This window comes from Solenopsis invicta, chromosome 9 (assembly GCF_016802725.1).
Source record: "Solenopsis invicta isolate M01_SB chromosome 9, UNIL_Sinv_3.0, whole genome shotgun sequence".
In the NCBI taxonomy this organism is placed as follows: Eukaryota; Metazoa; Arthropoda; class Insecta; order Hymenoptera; family Formicidae; genus Solenopsis; species Solenopsis invicta.
In genome coordinates, this window is record NC_052672.1 from 10133023 (window position 1) to 10150427 (window position 17405).

Consider the following 17405-nt stretch of genomic DNA (forward strand, 5'->3'; position numbering starts at 1 on the left):
CGTTTTTCAGTTTTACTCCCTATCTCACCGAGAACTTAGCCATTTCACAAGATATCGAAAAACGACCCACGGCATTTGAAAGAGAATTGTTTGTACCCGTTTGTATCACTTTTGTTTTCGTTTGTACCTGAAAGGGTTCGAAGATACAGCGCTTTTCAGTTTTACGCTTTTTAATTTTTTTATATTTGAATTCCTTGAGGTACAAACGAAAATAAGGTGATACAAATGGGTACAATCGACGCTCTTTCTAATTCCGTTGGCCGTTTTTCGATATCTGTTAAAATGAGTAAATTCTCGGTGGTAGGATTGGTGAAACTGAAAAGTGCTGTATCTCTGAACCCTTTGAGGTACAAACGAAAACAAAAGAGGTGTAAACGGATACAAACGATGCTCACAAACGACGTCGAATGGCATAAACAAAATTTAATAATCTGTTAGTTGAGCGCTGGCCATTCTTTCATCCCCTAATATTTCTTTATTCCTTGAGGTACGAACGAAAAGTGATACAAACGGGTAAAAATGAAGTACAATCGATCTGTATTAAGCATTTTTATTTCTTATAAAGTTGGGCGCTAACTTCACACCGGTTCACAATCGCACTAAAAAAAGCATGAAATAATTGGTCTTTCAATAATTATTCTTTACAAAATTACCCCGTAAAAAATTTTGTATAGTTATATATAATTATGTAACACATATGTCCATATATATTAAAATATATATAATTTTGCAAGATTTTATATATAATTATATACAATTATATATAGTCGCATATAATTGTGTATAATTATATATAATGATTGAATTGAAATTATGTGCAATGATTATATGTAATTATACATAATTATATATATTTTAATATATATGGATATATTTGATGTATAATTATGTCTAACTATATAATATAATTATATATGAAAAATTTTTTACCGGGTGTAAATTTTGCAACATTCCAAATGTGCAAAACATCATTATTTTAAATTGTAAAAGACAAACTAATTTCATCTTCTCATACGCTGCTTCAAGTAGAGTATTCCATTTGAAGCTAATTTTCCAACATACGCTCTTTAACAATTGTCACTAACGTTACCGCGAAATTTGCTTATTCGCTTTTTCTCATCAACTTACACTTCTCAACGCCGATGGTTGTTAACCCGGCTGTTCTTTCAACCGTCATTGCTGCTGACTCGGCTGAGATCTACAGTGCCCGGAGGTGATATCTACTCAGCACGGCGTGACGTGAACGAGCCTGAGATCCTAGCTACCCTGGAACGATGTTTTCGATTGTTGGCGGGCAACCGACGATTGTCGATACCGAAGACTGCATCGAACGCCGGTACACTTGTCACTCGTTGCCTGAAACGGCCCATATTCGATTTGCTAAAGCACCGTGTGACTCGCATGGATCACAATCTTTTTGACGTGATCTGGCCTTCTGTGAAAAAGTACGGTAGCATCACGGCCAACGGTGACAAGACCAGCGGCAGCGCTTACTCGAACATCAGCAGCGTCGTGGACGAAGATCACGGTTACGGGGTGGTCGCGCCCGATTTTGAAAGTTATGTCGTCTTTTCGGAGTTTTTCGATCCCTTTGTTCGGGAGCTGCATTGCGTAACCATGAGCGGCGACCTACCCGATCACCCGTCACCACATTTCTTCAACATCAACGTAGATACCGAGGAGGATGAAGAAGCCCAGCCGGATGAATCGATCGTCTCCGCGATCGAACAGTACGATCTAGATCCGACCAATAAATTTGTCCAAGCTGGTATTTTAGAGTGTACGCGGAATCTAGCCAATTACACCTTACCATTGACTTTGACGGTCAATCAACTGGAAGAAGTCGAGAGGGAAATCACCAATCAACTAATGAGTCCAGAGATAAGTGTCCTGATGGCTGAAGGTAGCAGCGAAGACGAGGCCGGCACGTATTTCACACTCAACGAAATTCTCGAACAACCCAGTCGAATACGGGCGCAACTGGCGGCAGCTGGGTTACTATTGCCGATCACAGAGGTCGAAGTGAACGACGACCGGCGTCTTCACGGCAAGCACTGGCCTTACGGACGCGGTGTGTACGTCACCACCGCTGGCGATCTCGCCGCATGGGTGAACGTCCAGGATCACTTGAGGATCATTTGTCGCACCAACGAGAACCGGCCAGGCCTGTTGGGTCGCGCCTATGTCAGAGTGGCTAAACTCATGCTGATATTCGATCAGAGGCTGAAGTTTAAACGGGATGAGAAGCTGGGTTTCTTGACCGCGCGTCCGCACACTCTCGGCAACACCATCAGATTCTGCCTGATCTTGCGATTCCCTGAACTTTCGAAAACGCCTGAAAATTTGAAGCACCTATGCGTGACGCGCGGCCTGAACGTACGCGACACCGTGAAGAGCGACATGGTGAGGGTCGGTAATCAGCAATCGCTAAGCATTACCGAACTACAAACCCTTCAGGACTTTTCCAAAGCGGTGCACAATATCATTACGCTGGAGAAGGAATTGTCTGTGAACAATTCGATGAAGATCGCCAATCTCATCACCGGCATATTTCGCAAGCGGACGACCGTATCGAGGAGCCTCAGGACGGAGCTAAATTCCTAGACGAATCGATGGTCACGATTACGAGGGACAATAACGTTAGATTCTAAGTTTTTAAGGATGATCTGTAATTCAATCATCTTCTGCCTGCTAGATCAAACTGATAAATAACAGCTTGCCAAAAACAAACTCGCCATGATTACCAAACGAGAATTATTGGAAATAACCGCAATTTTTATGGATAATTTTAAATAACTGATCAAAAAACACCATCAATCTATTCTGGAGAATTTTGTGTGGCAAAAGCTCTACTCAGAAATATTTAGACATTAAGAAGCGAAACGACTGATTCATCGTGTACTAGATATTCTTGTTCGACGTAAAATGAATCATGATCTCCATTTTCAATTGCGGTACTAAATGTTTGACACATGCGGTACTAAATAAATGACTTATCGACATTAATTGCGATACTAAATGAATAACTTAGTGACATTCTAGGTGATAACTTAATTTTTTATTCAACAACATTAGTGATCATCGATCGTCTTGGAAAATCTCGTTCTTTATCTTCACTTAAGTCTTTGTATAAGAAACACTTACGCTTATTCATGGAAATCTTCTGTGATAATTATCAGCCAATGTTTGAGCGTCAATTATTCTTCACAGACTGAGCTTTTTAAATAACATTTATAACTATAATGAGCGAGAGGGAGAAAGAGAGAGATAGAGAGAAGGAAATGCGTTGGAAAGATGTGTGAACGTTATTTTGTTTTCTCTCGTGCACCCAGCATCTCTCTTACGAAATTACGCTAAATAATAATAGTAGTCGCTCTATTTTAATCGGATTAACCGGCGACGAGAACACAGGATAGCTGATTAGGTTAGTAAATGATCAGCATTATGTACACGACACTATTGTCGCACAATGTCTCACAACCGTGCCTTGTAAATATCTGTGTTCTTTCGAGGTAATTTTGCAAAATGTAAAAGTTATTTTTGTATATAATGTAACATTACTCGCATGAGCAACGATTTTACATGAATTCTCGACAAAAAATGTAACTAAAAAAAAATTAATAAGCGTTTAAACAATCAAAAATTTGTAACTGTTTTACAACTGTGAGAATTATAGGAAATGTTTTATTTTTTATGTATTTATAGGTTCTCATATTTATAATTCTTTCATAAGCATGACACTATTTTCTCACGTAAGATTGAATAAGTCAAAATTCTGGACGCGATATTATTGTGGCACAACAAGCTTAAAAAATTGTTAAAGTCTGTTCAACAGCTTCCTTTATGTAATGCACGAGTCGATGTTCACATAAAATAAAAAATGGCGAAGCACACGTCTTTCCAACTCAATGTTATTATTCGTCCTGATATGGACCCATGTATCCTTATTCTAAGCATCGCAATGTGAACTTGTTAATTAAAAAATAAACCAATAGGCGTCTGAGTGTCAAATTGTATTTATAAATGTATGTGTACTTTGTACATTTTTACTATCAATCTATCGCAATTATCATGCAATATAAAATATATATTATAATAGAAGAAAACAATAAATAGAAATTGAAAATCTGTTCAACAGTAGGAGAAAGTTATCAACGAGACGATAAAAAAAATTGACATTTATACGTCTGTTCATTGAAAATTGCGCGCGATTGTAATTATTCATCATATTATACAGATAATCACCAATTTCACTTTTTTCAAGCACAAATCAAACCGTGTTTGTTATGCAATTGTTTGTCTACGCTTTTGCACATAGGCCTCAGCTTGTATTGTATTATAAAAACGTATTGCAAAATATTAATCACGTGTTGCTGTCAAGTTTTGCCGAATTGTCTGAACTACACTGCGTTTCAAAATACAGCTTTGGTAGAATTGAAAATTATTATTGCATCAATATAAAAAATTTTTAAATCATAGAGATACCTGAAATGAAACAAACAAAGGATTACTTTACCTGGGGTTTCATTAAAACTTTATGAAGTTTGCACATGTGCTACGTAGAATGTTATATAGCAATGCAGTAATCATTTTCAGTAAAGAATAGATTGAAAATATTAAAATTAAGAACTACATGCATGCTAGTTAAAAATAAAATTTCATTTTATGACTTAATTGCTACTTTAACATAATTTTTTAATTAAAATAACACGTGCTCAATTATATATTTTGTTATTTATTTATCTGACAATCTAATGGATTTATATTACAGATGACATCAATGACATCCCGATATTTCGTACAGAGGAAGGACATTACTTAGCAGCATGTAAGGATCGTATTGTACAATTGTATATCTTTATAGAAATTAATATAACAAATTATTTATTCTTTAGCTCTGGGTGATCCCTTAATTAAAGGGTTAACGGAAGTTGCTAACGCACGTCCAACGGATCCGGTCACATATCTCGCGACATATTTATACAACTTTGCTAGCAAGAACAAAGCCAATGAGGTATGTGTTTGACTTGAACGAACAAAAAATTGAACGCCGCAGAATATTAATGCTTTCGCATTAATATTCGACTGCTTTACGCTGTTTTCTTTACTTGGGTTTTAGGAATCTGATGTTCTCATTATACCTGATCGCGAAGAAGAAAATTTGGATAATATCGAAAACGACACGTTTGATGATGGCTATCCACGAAGCCCAGATTCAGACATACCTGAATCCACATTTAGCAATCCTAATAGGGTACGTGAATAAAAATATAGTCCAAATTTCTCTCTCGTATTCATACTAAGAAAAAAAATGTTGACTAAAATTTTCAACTCGATTAAACTTCTTCAATTCCATTATTTATATATATAATTATTTATGTTTAAAATTCAAGTATGTTGTGTATTTTAATTAAATATGTAAATACTTGAATTGAAAAAATTTAATTAAGTTGAAAATCTTAGTCAAATTAACAATTTTTTTCTCAATGTACAATAAATTTATTTAGAATCAATGCTATAATTTATTTGTGAATCGAAAGATCCTTTACAATATAAATAAAAATGACAATGAATAAGAATGAAAACGATGTTTTTTCAGGATGAACATGGACAAAGTATGATTCATTTTGCGGCGGTTCGTTCCTATTCGAAGGACGGCTTGTATCACCTGCTGCTGGAGACGCAGGTCAATGTCGGTTTCAGGGATGAATTATATCGGACAGCCAGAGATGTTGCAGAACAGGCGAATATTCGAGAAAATGTCGAGGAGATCGACCGTTTCGTTGTTTATCTTGCGGCAAGAGGTAAGAAAAGAAAAAATCTCATCATAAAAACGACGAGAAGTCATACGATCTCAATCTGATACACAGGCGAGACTGAAAAGTTGGTCGAGCTTTTGCTTGAGGGCTACGATCATATTCTGGACACCGAAGATGACGGAGTAAACATTATCGATGTGGCCGCGCAAAGAGAACACGAAGCTACCGTGCAATTTCTACAATCAATTCCTAATTATGTGGTAAGTTGGCAATCAACAGCGAGAAATGTGTCGTTATTTTTTGAGTTATCGTTTTTATACGTTTTAATACGATTATTTGATATATTCCAGAATCAACGTGAAGAAGTACACGCAGCCATTCGGACTGGCGACGAGGAGCGAGTCAAGGAACTCTTGAATAAAAATAATGGGGGTGGAAAATTGCTCGCGGTTGGAAAGAACTCGATCGGCCGATGCGCTTTGCACATCGCTGTACTTCGGGAGGATGAAGAGCTCGTTAAATTTATCGCTAAAACATATCCGGAAACATTACGCATCGGTGATAATGTATGAATCATTAAAAAAGTATACTTGTAAAGCGCGCAAATAATGGAAAAAAGATTTTATCTGTGTCTGTTTCTTTTATCTTTTCCGACAGCACTGCAGCAATAATAAAAAATGTCTGCTTTAAAAATATTGATACGTGATGTTGCAACAACATTGTAACAATATAATATAATATTGTATTAACATTACGTATATCAATATTTTTAAAACGGATATTTTATCTGTACTGTACTATTGCTAAATCATTGTAGGAATATTTTGCAATGTTTTTGCTATTCTGTGCTGTATGGTTGTCATTAAGATCATAACAAAAAAAAAAATATCGTGCAATACATTCATAAAAACGTTAAACTTTTTTGCTTTAGTTGGATAGAACCGCTCTTCATTACGCAATGGGCGTGCCGTCCGTGGAGGTCTTGAGTCACATTTTGATCAAGGCGGGCGCGAAACGCATCGTCAAAGATCTGGTAATTACATATTTTTATCGAGTAACCGACAAAAAAATACACAGTTAATTTTCTTGGTTTTCAGAAATCTCGGCAACCCTCATATTATTTCATGAACAAGTCTGATATCGAGCGACTTCAGGAAGAGGAGAAATCTATGATCGCGTAAACATATTATGCTAAAGATTTCCACCGACCTCATACTAACACGGTCATATTTTAACATGTTTATACGATCCATTGAAATGTGTATTGCGGAACTATGAGTAAGAGAGAAGCTGATAAATATAGATCGCGCAGATAATCTCCATATTAAATAGTGATTATTCATGATGTCGAATGTGTAGAATAATTGTATTTTAAAGAATCTTAAAGCTCTTTATATTATTTAAAAATATATGTATTTAATGTTGTTTTATTTGTACATATACTAGGTAAAGAATATGTATTTTGTGAAAAAATTTCGTCGCCAGGGCCTGAATTAGCTCTCGTCGTCTCCTTAAAAGAAGTATAAGTGTTACTGTAATGTTCTCGAAAACATAGATTCATGAATTGTATGAACTATGCGTGTCAAATGTCGGGAGTTTAGTGCCTTATAAATAAATGTAATGAGACTGCAACACAAAAATGTAGTATCATTATTTTACTCAATTATCGCTGTAACGAAATTAAGGAATGGAAGAAAAGAATAGAAAAAACAGGAATAGATTCAGGATTTAAAGTAATTTGCGTTGAAATATAACTTCAAAAGTTTGTTGGTCATTCTGCTATTTATTATAATTTAATGCAATGCTTAACAATCTTAAATTAAGTTGTGCTTATCCGACGTTTTTACCTAAGGTAAATTGAGATCAAAAAAGATTTAGCGCTCCTGAATAAAGTTCTTAACATTGGTCTCGGTGGCGTTGTTTTGCCGTGTGATCATAAGGTACTCCTCGGTGATCTCCTCGGGCTGAATCTTGTTAAAATACGTCTCCCGCTCCTTGTATACATAGTATGTATCATCAAAGTTAAAATGCAATCCCAAAACTATGTTTAATGCGGAGGTGTCATATGCGTGACAACCAGAATATCGATATTGTGGCTTTTTGTTGAATCTACAGCCCGCCGATTGTGCGCCTACAAATATTCCATTAAAAACTCAATATAAGTGATTGAAAAATTCCTAAACATTTTTTCAGCAAAACAAAAAATTACAGAAAGATACAGGAGTATAAAAATTGGAAATTATATGTAAAATTACAAAGAAAGTACCTACCAATGGGGGAGATACAATCCCTCGTTAATGCACACTGGACCCAAGGCAGCATTACTTTTTCCCTAATGTCTTTGAAGTTGCTAATTATTAAGTGTGATGCTCTAATCAGTGGCAGAAAAAAGAAGCTCTCAGCAGAGGCATGAAAGTACTCGTACATCTTTGGATGCGTCAGTGAACTAATGGCGTGCCTTGTAGGCCAAGTCAAAATTCCAGATTTTGGACAGAGATATTTTGCGATGTCTGACGAATTCAGACGCACATTGGAATCCATATAGATTATACTACCTAGTGTATTTAAAGCTGTCTGCAGCATAAAAGCATTATTTAATTAGTATGGTACTTTCCCACAACAAAAAATAAACATTCTAAAGGATTACTCACTTGAATAACTAAAGGTCTATAAACATGAAGCGTGTCATCTTCAACGTGAGCAGGGAATGGATTTAAATCAAAGTGAGTCACATTACATCTCGAAGAATTACAGGCGAGCCTAACATTTTGCAAAGAATCTTCGTTTAAACCGACGCTATAAATTACAATACTATTATTTGGCAAAAAATGGCTGACGTTTCTAACGAAGCCATAAATATATTGCTCGTTTCCAGGCCTTACGAGCGACACAACCGTTACATTATGAGGTTTGGAACTGATCGGTGTGGTGGTTGTTTGTCCATCCAGACCAAGCAATGCAAGGTACTTGGAATCAGTTACCAGACGTTTCTCCTCAACGTCTTTTAAATTTTCCTAAAAGCAAAATCCTGCGTGTAAGATTCGTGAGAAGAATAAACGGCAAAGTAAAGCTTATTGAATAATTATGTATTTACCTGGAAGCTCCGCAACTGTTTGTGAGTCTCCGTCACCAGAGTCTGTATGGAAGGTCGTTGATTGCTGAAGGCGATGAAAACGATGCTGCTCCCTGCTATGCAGATAAGCAACAATAGCAGGCCCTTGATACGCATCGCTCATCGTTTAATAAGATTTTGTGGGCAATCAGAGACGATAATACCGACTATGTTGCGTCCAAAACGTTCCCTTTAGGTTAGTTTCTTGTTGCAGCCTCATAATACGTTACGTTGCAAAAGATTGAACACTGTATAAACTCATATCCGGATGCACGAGTAATCAACGCGGTTTATCTGATTAATGTTTACAAATTTACAAACAATTAGATCAAGGCCTCCGATAACAAACTATTCCCGCGACAACCCGACGAACGTTTTCATTCCTAGGGGATTTCATTCTGCATAAAACACGACGTGAAGTTGTTAAAGCAGTGATGTCAGAACGAAGCTCCCCATGACAGATAGAGGGAATATACAAACACATATGTTGTATATACGTGTATGTTACGAGCGAGTCAGGAGTGTACATCTTCGAATACTAGAAGGCCCTGCGCACAATGGAGGAATATTAAGACATTAGGAAGAGGAATTAAAATTTTAGAATCAGTTTTTTAAATAAATACTGAATGTAACGCGCAATGAATATTAATAAGCCCTACTGAAAAAAATCACGTGACAAAATCACATGATAAAATCACGTCACGTAATGAAATGTTCCAAATCAATATGTAATTTTTGAAAATTATAAGGTTTAAAAATCAAGTACTATTAAAAAAATCATATTATTTTTAAAAAATTAGATAAATGTACATTTAATTAATTAAAAAAAAGTTGTGTGATTTCTTAATATTACGTAATTTTCAAAACCTGATTTTCAAAAATCACGTACTGATTTGGAACATTTCATTACGTGATTTATGTCATTAATTACGTGACTTGTTACGTGATTTTATTATGTGATTTTGTCACGTGATTTTTTTCAATAGGGAGATATGACACATAAATGAGTCATAACACAATTAACTTATTATTATTTATCTATAGTGTTTTTTTTTAGGAAATTGATTCTAAAACTTTAATTCCTATTTCTAAGCTATATTTCAAAATATTCTCTCCAAGGAAAATTTTACTCGATGTAATTGCAGTATACATTACGTGTACTATGTACTTCGAGTAAAGTTAAATTCGGAAAGGACGTTTTGAAATTTAACTTAAGTCAATACAATTTATATTTAAAAAAGTAGAAAAAATGGAAACCTATAGTTTCAGTCGTAATAAATTTCGTATAAAAATTTATAAGAGAGAAAGAGATTTACTGTAAAAATTTCAAATGATTTTTATGAAATATGCATATGGTACGTTATTATAACGAACACGAATACGTTCGCTGTTGAGTTTGCTTGGTAAAAAACGATAATGTACAAAATGATAATGTAACGATACTGTTATTAATGTCCATTTCTGCCATTGTATATTTGTTTGTAATCTCGGTTAAACTAGTTCATATATTTTTTTAACTATGAATTCAGAAAAGATAAAAAGTGAATTAAACCAATCAAAGTTAATTCACCTTGATGGACATTAAGATTACAAGTTTTCATTATAGATAGATGGAGCATTGAGAACGATTAATATTCAACAACGTAACACGCAATGCGGAAAACCAAAGCATAAAAACTACGATCAAAATACATATATATATATATATATATATATATATGCGCGAGGGGGAATTCACAACCCAAAATTTTGTACACCAATGCCGATTTTTGGCATTGCTGTAAAACACTGCCGACATTTTTGTACACTGCCGACAATGCTTATTGTTAGTCAATGCCTACAATGCCGTCAATCCTATATTAAAATTAAGGCAATGCCATGCAATTATGAACACTACCGCGTGCCCATACGCCAATGCCTGCACAAGAATTCTAAAGCTTTCCCGAAGTATTCTACACAATAATATAAAAAACTTCCAAAAATTTTATTTACGAACTGTATCTATACATTTTAATGTAATTGCACATTATTATGTGCTGTCTTATGCATATAACTTCAAACAATGGAACACTAAAAATAATAATAAAAATAATCAAAATAATGACCTTGATATTGTATTTGTTTGTAATCAAAATAAATTTTAAACATTCTTCTTTAAAAATTCTATACATTTTACTGTAATTGCACATTATTATGTGATGTCTTATGCATAGGTATACCTAACTTCAAACAATAGAATACTAAAAATAACAATGTCTGTTAAGTTAGCACCCCCACCACAAAAAATCGAAACGCCACTTATGCCAAAATTAAGTGCTTTTTATGTGCTAATTATGTACCCTATTTGAAATTTTTGTGCCCGAGCGGTTTAGCAGGAAAATGAGATTGAAGGTGAGGGTGCCAGCTTAACGTTAAGCCAGCACTAACTCATATAAATAATTAATAAAATAAAAAAATAACTACACTAGAATTAAGTGCTTTTTATGTGCTTTCCAACGATATATAAATAAATGTTCGTACTCAATCTCTTCGACCAGAAAATCGTCCCGAAAGTACGAATACACATTAACGGTACAAGAGTAAAGTACCAGAAAGAAAACAATTCTGAAACTGATTATAGGCTTAAAATATTCTCCTATTTATGTGCTTTCGAAATATGCAAGACCAGATTTTTGTGCTCAACCACGTGATCGAAAAACCGATCCTGAAGTGAGCACCCCACCGTTCAGGTACAAGAGTAAACTACCAGAAAGAAAGCAATTATGAAATTGATTATAGGCTTAAAATATTCTTTTATTTATGTACTTTCGGAATATGCAAGAAAAAATTTGTGTGCTCAACCCCATGATCGAAAAACCGACTCTGAAGTGAGCTCACCACTCCCCAACCACTGACGACAATGCCGTCAATATTATAGGTCACTGCTTACTTTTTTCGGCAGTCGACTGCTGAAATTTTGTACACCAATGCCGGCTGTGAATTTCCCCTCGTATATGCGGAATGCAAAACGTGGAAATATGCGACATGTAAGATAAACGTAACTCAAATATCTTGTGTATTTCTCTGCTTTATCTTAGAATAATTTCTAGAACGTGAGCAAAAAATTATGCAAATAAAAAGGTAATAACGTCTATTAAGCTAACATAGCATATCTGAATATAATTTATGTAAAATTATTTGATATTTTTTGCTCATAAATTGCTCTGTTTTTTTTTATTTTTTGCTTCAGCCGATTCGCAAAAAACATGGCTCTTGTAATTTTAACTCGTGCCTAATATAGCCGCCTCATTAAGGATTTTCTACGTCTGTGTTCATACTACACACTCATATTTAAGTGTGTAATATGAACACAGATATGGAATAACCTTATTGAGGCGGCCATAGTTAAAATCCCAATATTAGATCAAAATTAAACCACAAAAGAAAAAAGTAGAAAATTAGAAACAAATATGCACTTTTTTCTAAAATAAAAATATTGAGAATAAAATAATTAATTAGTAAAAAAATAGTAATTTATACTGTTGTTAATATCCATCTCTATTTCTAATTTAGATTAACTTTGTCTTTAATGTCGGTTTAACTTTCCACTTTTTTAATACTAAGAATTTGAAAAAGATAAAGAGACACTATTTTTTCTAATTAATTATTCTATTCTCAAGTTTTTTAATCTTATAAAATCCTAGCGAATCGAAAAATAGTATATTTTTTAACATCTTATTGATAAAACAGTTTTGTTTATATACATATATGTGTGAGTGTATGTTTCTGTTTTGGAAATATACATGTATGTTTGTTAAAAAAAAATTATTCAAAATTACATTGAAAACGTTATTAAATTTTGAATGCTTTCTTTTATAAAACATTTTTAAAAGTAATAGCCGTGATAAATCAAACATGACTTATTGAACCGAATGGAAATTTTAAAGTAATATTTGTAATAATATTTGTTATCAAATTACAATAGCTTTTTTCAATTAAAAATTTTTTTCTTAAATTACAACAAAAAGAAGAAAGAATTTTATCGGAAAAATGTAATTTTTAAATTCAAATATGTACAGTTTTATAAAAAATAAAATTTAAGAAAATTTCTTTCAGGATCTGAAAATGTCAAGTGTAAAAAAAATTGTTTCCTAATTTCAGATAATTGATCGATTTTTAATTGTGGCTAAAATGCAGAACTACTTTATAAGTTCAAGTTTCAAAACTATCAGAAATTATTATGTTTATAAAAAATTTATTCATGAGAGTTGTTAATACCTGCACATTTTTCAGGGAACTGTAAGTTGTATTTGCATAATTATAGAGGTTTTAATAATTATTCAAATGTAAAACATTATTACATGCGGAAATGATTTAAGTAAAATAATCACAATTGTTTTTTTTTCACTTGCAATCAGGTAAGCGAAATATTATGCATGATATGTTAATATCTAGATTAGTTATTATCTTAAACATCGCCATTTTTTTCTTTATGCTAACTATATAAAAGACACGCAAATTTGATCACTTATTTAGTATCTCACGTGTTACTGTGAAAATAGAAGAAACGATGGCTCGGTTAAGCTGCATCGTAACAGTCATCGGTATTGCACTGATGTGTGTTGCGGCACAAGATCTCTATTCAGATAAGTTCGACCACATTGACGTTGCGAGTATCGTTACGAACGATAAATTGCGTAATGAATATTATAGTTGTATTATGGATACTTCGCCATGCAAAACAGCCGATGCGAAGTTCCTTAAAGGTATTTCTATTCAGAGTATTGCAACAAATAGAATTTTATGACAGATTCTTTAATTAATTAGGAAGCAACTATTTTTCAATACATTAATCAATTATTTTTTATGTATCAGTAGTTTTGTAATAATTAAATTTGAATTGTACATAAGTAAGAAACTTCTGACAAAAGCAATAAAGAAAACGACTAAATAAATAATAATTTTCAGCTAATTTTGAGAAAATAATTTTTCATTCTAGAAACTTAAGTTTTCCTTATTTTATTGTGCTAACATTTTAGAACTTTTAGGGGGAAAATGATTAAATATTTTTAAAATAAATTATTCGTATTTTTATTTAAAAATGGAAAATCAATTTTTAAACAATAATAAAGGACAAAGAAAAATTTTTTTAAAAGTATTTATCACTTTTCTAAAAAATTCTTGAAAATTTTATAAAAGAATTAGCGTGATAAATTAGAAAACCTATTTAATTAGAAAGATATAATACACAGTTAAAAATATTTGAAAATTTTAAACGTTATAATATTAACAGCATATTTTGAATTTTTTCTAAGGAAAAACTGACATTAAAAGGACCCCGCAGAACTATTTTTTTATGGAAAATGGCTTTCGGTTAATATTTTTAAAAATTTGATATGTTGTAGTTTTCAACACGTAGAACAAAAGTGTCCAAGGCCTCAAGGTCCGATTACAAGTAGTTTTCGAGAGCACTCCAAAGTTGGACTTTTCGCTGCAATAAGGTACGAAAAGTCCAACTTTGGAGTTCTGTATCTAGAAAACTACCCGTGATCAGACCTTGGGGCCATAACTTTTGTTTTACGTGTTGAAAACTACAACATATCAAATTTTTTCAAAAATTAGCCGAAAGCCATTTCGTATAAGGATTCTGCGGGATCCTTTAATTAAAGATTATGTCATTCAAATCTTACACAATTAATATTAATAGACATCCTAAATGTGCACAAGAAATATTATATATTTTATTTAGAATAATTAATCAGAAATTTTTATGTCATTAACTTTTGAAGAAATTTTCTAATTTCTGAAAATTATAACGAAAAAGAAGTGTGTTCTTATTCTTTGTAAAAACCGCACATATATATCGGTAAGATATTTTTACTGTTTCAAACTTACTTTCCTAACATTTTATCTATATTTATTAATTATATGAATGCACAAAAAGAGAGAGACAGATAAAAATAAAAGACAGAATATAAAATTTTAAGCTTTCTTAAATACAACATATTTCAAGTTATCTTGTTTTAATTTCAGAGATTTTTGCCGAAGCTCTAAATAATGACTGTAAAAAATGTACTGAGAAACAAAAGGAACATATGAAGACTATACAGGATTGGTATACAACAAATAAACCTGATGAATGGCAAGCTGCCGTTGCAAAAGCTGAGGATTTAAAAAAGAACGCTCGTAAATAACGCTGCTAAAACAAACGGACAAGAAAAACATGAAAACAACAGGAAATATTAATTATCTATAAAGTTATTGAATCTTTTATTCAACAACATCTCTTGGAGAAATAGAGGAAAATTTTGAGTTGTTATAATTATTAGCTTAATTAATTCTTGTATTGTAATAACGTGTTGTTGAAATATATTATACAGAAATACAATAGGATTTGACTTTATTTCATAAAAATGTTAGCATTAATTTAACCATTAATTTCTCCAGTACAAATTATGCTACTTATTTGAAATATAATTATTCGATAAATACGTGTAAAAAAAATTAACAAAACAATAATCTCATAGTCTAACTTATATCTTTATAAAAAATCGAAAATTTTATTCAGAAACAAAAATCTATCGTTAAAAACTGTTGGAATCTAACTTACTCATAGTTGGGGGCGATTGTGAAGTGGCCTCTCCAAAATTATTTTTTAAGTAACTTTTTTATTAGAAATATGCAAACGAAAATATAAAGTGTGTATAAATATGCAAACAATGAGCAACCAAATGAGTTAAAAAAAATTAACTTTTTTTTAATGTTGGGGGGCTTACTTCACACGGGTTCATGTTGACCTTCTTTGCACGATACATTCAGGACTTTTAATTTTCGCTTGTGTAAACCTAAAAAAAAGATATGATTAATATATCACCAAGTGATCCACACATGATAGAATGGTATAATTCCTAATGACAGTGGACTTTGTTAAGGAATACACAACAATCCAATCATGTAATTATGATTAGCAGCCACTGAATGGATTTGTCCAACTCCAGTCTAAATCTTTGATTTAATGTGAAAGCAAAATTAAAATTATGTATAGTTTGACAATAAGGACATTACATAATTAAAAAAATTAAGTTGCGTTACTCGTATTTTTTTTTTTCAATTGCTCTCCGAAGACAATTTGACAACAGCTAGCTATAAATATCACAGTTTGTTTACATGCCTTTTATATGTATTTACGTGTTTAATTATATTTATATTTACGTAAGTAATATATATTGCAAGTAAATTTTTAATTTAACAATAATTAACAACAGATAATATTTATTTGTTATTTATATATTTTGTTTTATCTTATTTCTTGTTTCTTTTAGAAATAGCAATTTTTTAGTTATATCGTTATTTAACAAATGGGCGATATATGATTTTCTTTTTCTTTTCTTTATGCTAATTTTTTTATATTCTGAACTGGCTCGATACATATAGATTTATATCAAGCATACTTTACTACGTGCAGCATTCATATATCTATATGTTTGTAATATTTAAAATAAATAACAAAATATTTAAAGATACTAAAAAATACTTAAAGCAAGACGAATTTTTTAATTTAATATAATAAGTAAATAAATTTTAAATAACTTTATTAATTTAAATTTTCTAAAACATAACGATTTATTTTCTGTGTGCATAGCTTCTGTACTTTTACAAAATTCTGAAAGAAATTAAGTTCTAATTTAATTAATTAAATAATCGATTTTTAGTAAATTTAGTGAACTTAAAAAAAGGTTAATTTATTAATAAACGTGCATTTATATAAAATTAAAACAAAAATGTTTAATTTTATATATGTATTTTATATCACAATCCATAACATTTATTATTTTCATTAATAATTAAAAATAATTATTTATTACAATTAAGAAAGCTCGTAAAAAAATTTATATGTAAACCATATTATATGAATTAGTTTTGATTTCTCTAAAATTTCACAATAGCAGGATTCTATAACTCTAACGAGTAATATCGATACAGTTGTTAAGAATTACATAATCTCGTTATTGTCCCTACATCATTGTATTGCCGTTGTACAAATATTACATATGGTACACTTTAAAATCTTTGGAGTGAAATCCCACTCTAAAAGTGTGAAAATCCTGCCAGTCTTGATAAAGAGTGGCAGGATTTTCACACTTTTAGAGTGGAATTCCACACTTTTAGATGAAATTCCACTCCACAAAATTTAGAGAGTAAAAACATTACAAAATGATAATGTAACGATACTGTTATTAATATCCATTTCTACCATTGTATATTTGTTTGTAATCTCGGTTTAACTAGTTTATATATATTTTTTTAACACTAAGAATTCGGAAAAGATAAAGAGTGAATTAAACCAAACAAAGCTAATCTACGCCTTGACGGACATTAAGATTACAGACTTCTGCTATAGATAGATGGAGCATTGAGAAAAATTAATATTCAACAACGTAACACGCAATGCGGAAAACCAAAGCATAAAGATCATGATCAGAATACATACATACATACGTACATGCATACACACATACATATATATATATATATATATATATATATATATATAT

The 17405-nt window shown here is 32.0% G+C and overlaps 4 protein-coding genes across 8 annotated transcripts in view; 3 read left to right on the forward strand and 1 right to left on the reverse strand.

Annotated features, from left to right (window-relative positions):
* LOC105196161 overlaps window positions 1–7399 on the forward strand; it is a 38120-nt gene extending 30721 nt beyond the window's left edge. For 3 of the 5 annotated variants that reach the window (XM_026137077.2, XM_039453805.1, XM_039453806.1), the window contains 8 exons: window positions 4772–4828; window positions 4896–5014; window positions 5120–5254; window positions 5600–5804; window positions 5871–6019; window positions 6110–6325; window positions 6691–6792; window positions 6857–7399. In XM_026137077.2, the coding sequence (XP_025992862.1) occupies window positions 4772–4828; window positions 4896–5014; window positions 5120–5254; window positions 5600–5804; window positions 5871–6019; window positions 6110–6325; window positions 6691–6792; window positions 6857–6940 (1067 nt within the window). In that variant the 3' untranslated portion in view covers window positions 6941–7399. Of the gene's footprint in view, window positions 1–1204; window positions 1337–4771; window positions 4829–4895; window positions 5015–5119; window positions 5255–5599; window positions 5805–5870; window positions 6020–6109; window positions 6326–6690; window positions 6793–6856 lie in introns of all 5 variants that reach the window. The other 2 variants (XM_026137078.2, XM_026137079.2) reach the window with 1 other exon arrangement.
* On the forward strand, window positions 1343–3376 carry LOC113004255 (arginine kinase Lit v 2.0101). Its single transcript, XM_026137080.2, has one exon. The coding sequence runs from the start codon at window positions 1402–1404 to the stop codon at window positions 2602–2604; it is 1203 nt and encodes a 400-aa protein (XP_025992865.1). The 5' UTR covers window positions 1343–1401; the 3' UTR covers window positions 2605–3376.
* Window positions 7400–7522: 123 nt separating the features above from the next.
* Window positions 7523–9333, reverse strand: LOC105196157. Its single transcript, XM_011161927.3, has 4 exons — window positions 8854–9333; window positions 8411–8773; window positions 8030–8333; window positions 7523–7890 (listed from the first exon to the last, which is right to left on the reverse strand). The coding sequence occupies exons 1-4, from the start codon at window positions 8986–8988 to the stop codon at window positions 7634–7636; spliced, it is 1059 nt and encodes a 352-aa protein (XP_011160229.1). The 5' UTR covers window positions 8989–9333; the 3' UTR covers window positions 7523–7633.
* Window positions 9334–13361: 4028 nt separating this feature from the next.
* On the forward strand, window positions 13362–15240 carry LOC105196156 (ejaculatory bulb-specific protein 3). Its single transcript, XM_011161926.3, has 2 exons — window positions 13362–13616; window positions 14884–15240. The coding sequence occupies exons 1-2, from the start codon at window positions 13421–13423 to the stop codon at window positions 15042–15044; spliced, it is 357 nt and encodes a 118-aa protein (XP_011160228.1). The 5' UTR covers window positions 13362–13420; the 3' UTR covers window positions 15045–15240.
* The last annotated feature ends 2165 nt before the right edge of the window (window positions 15241–17405 follow it).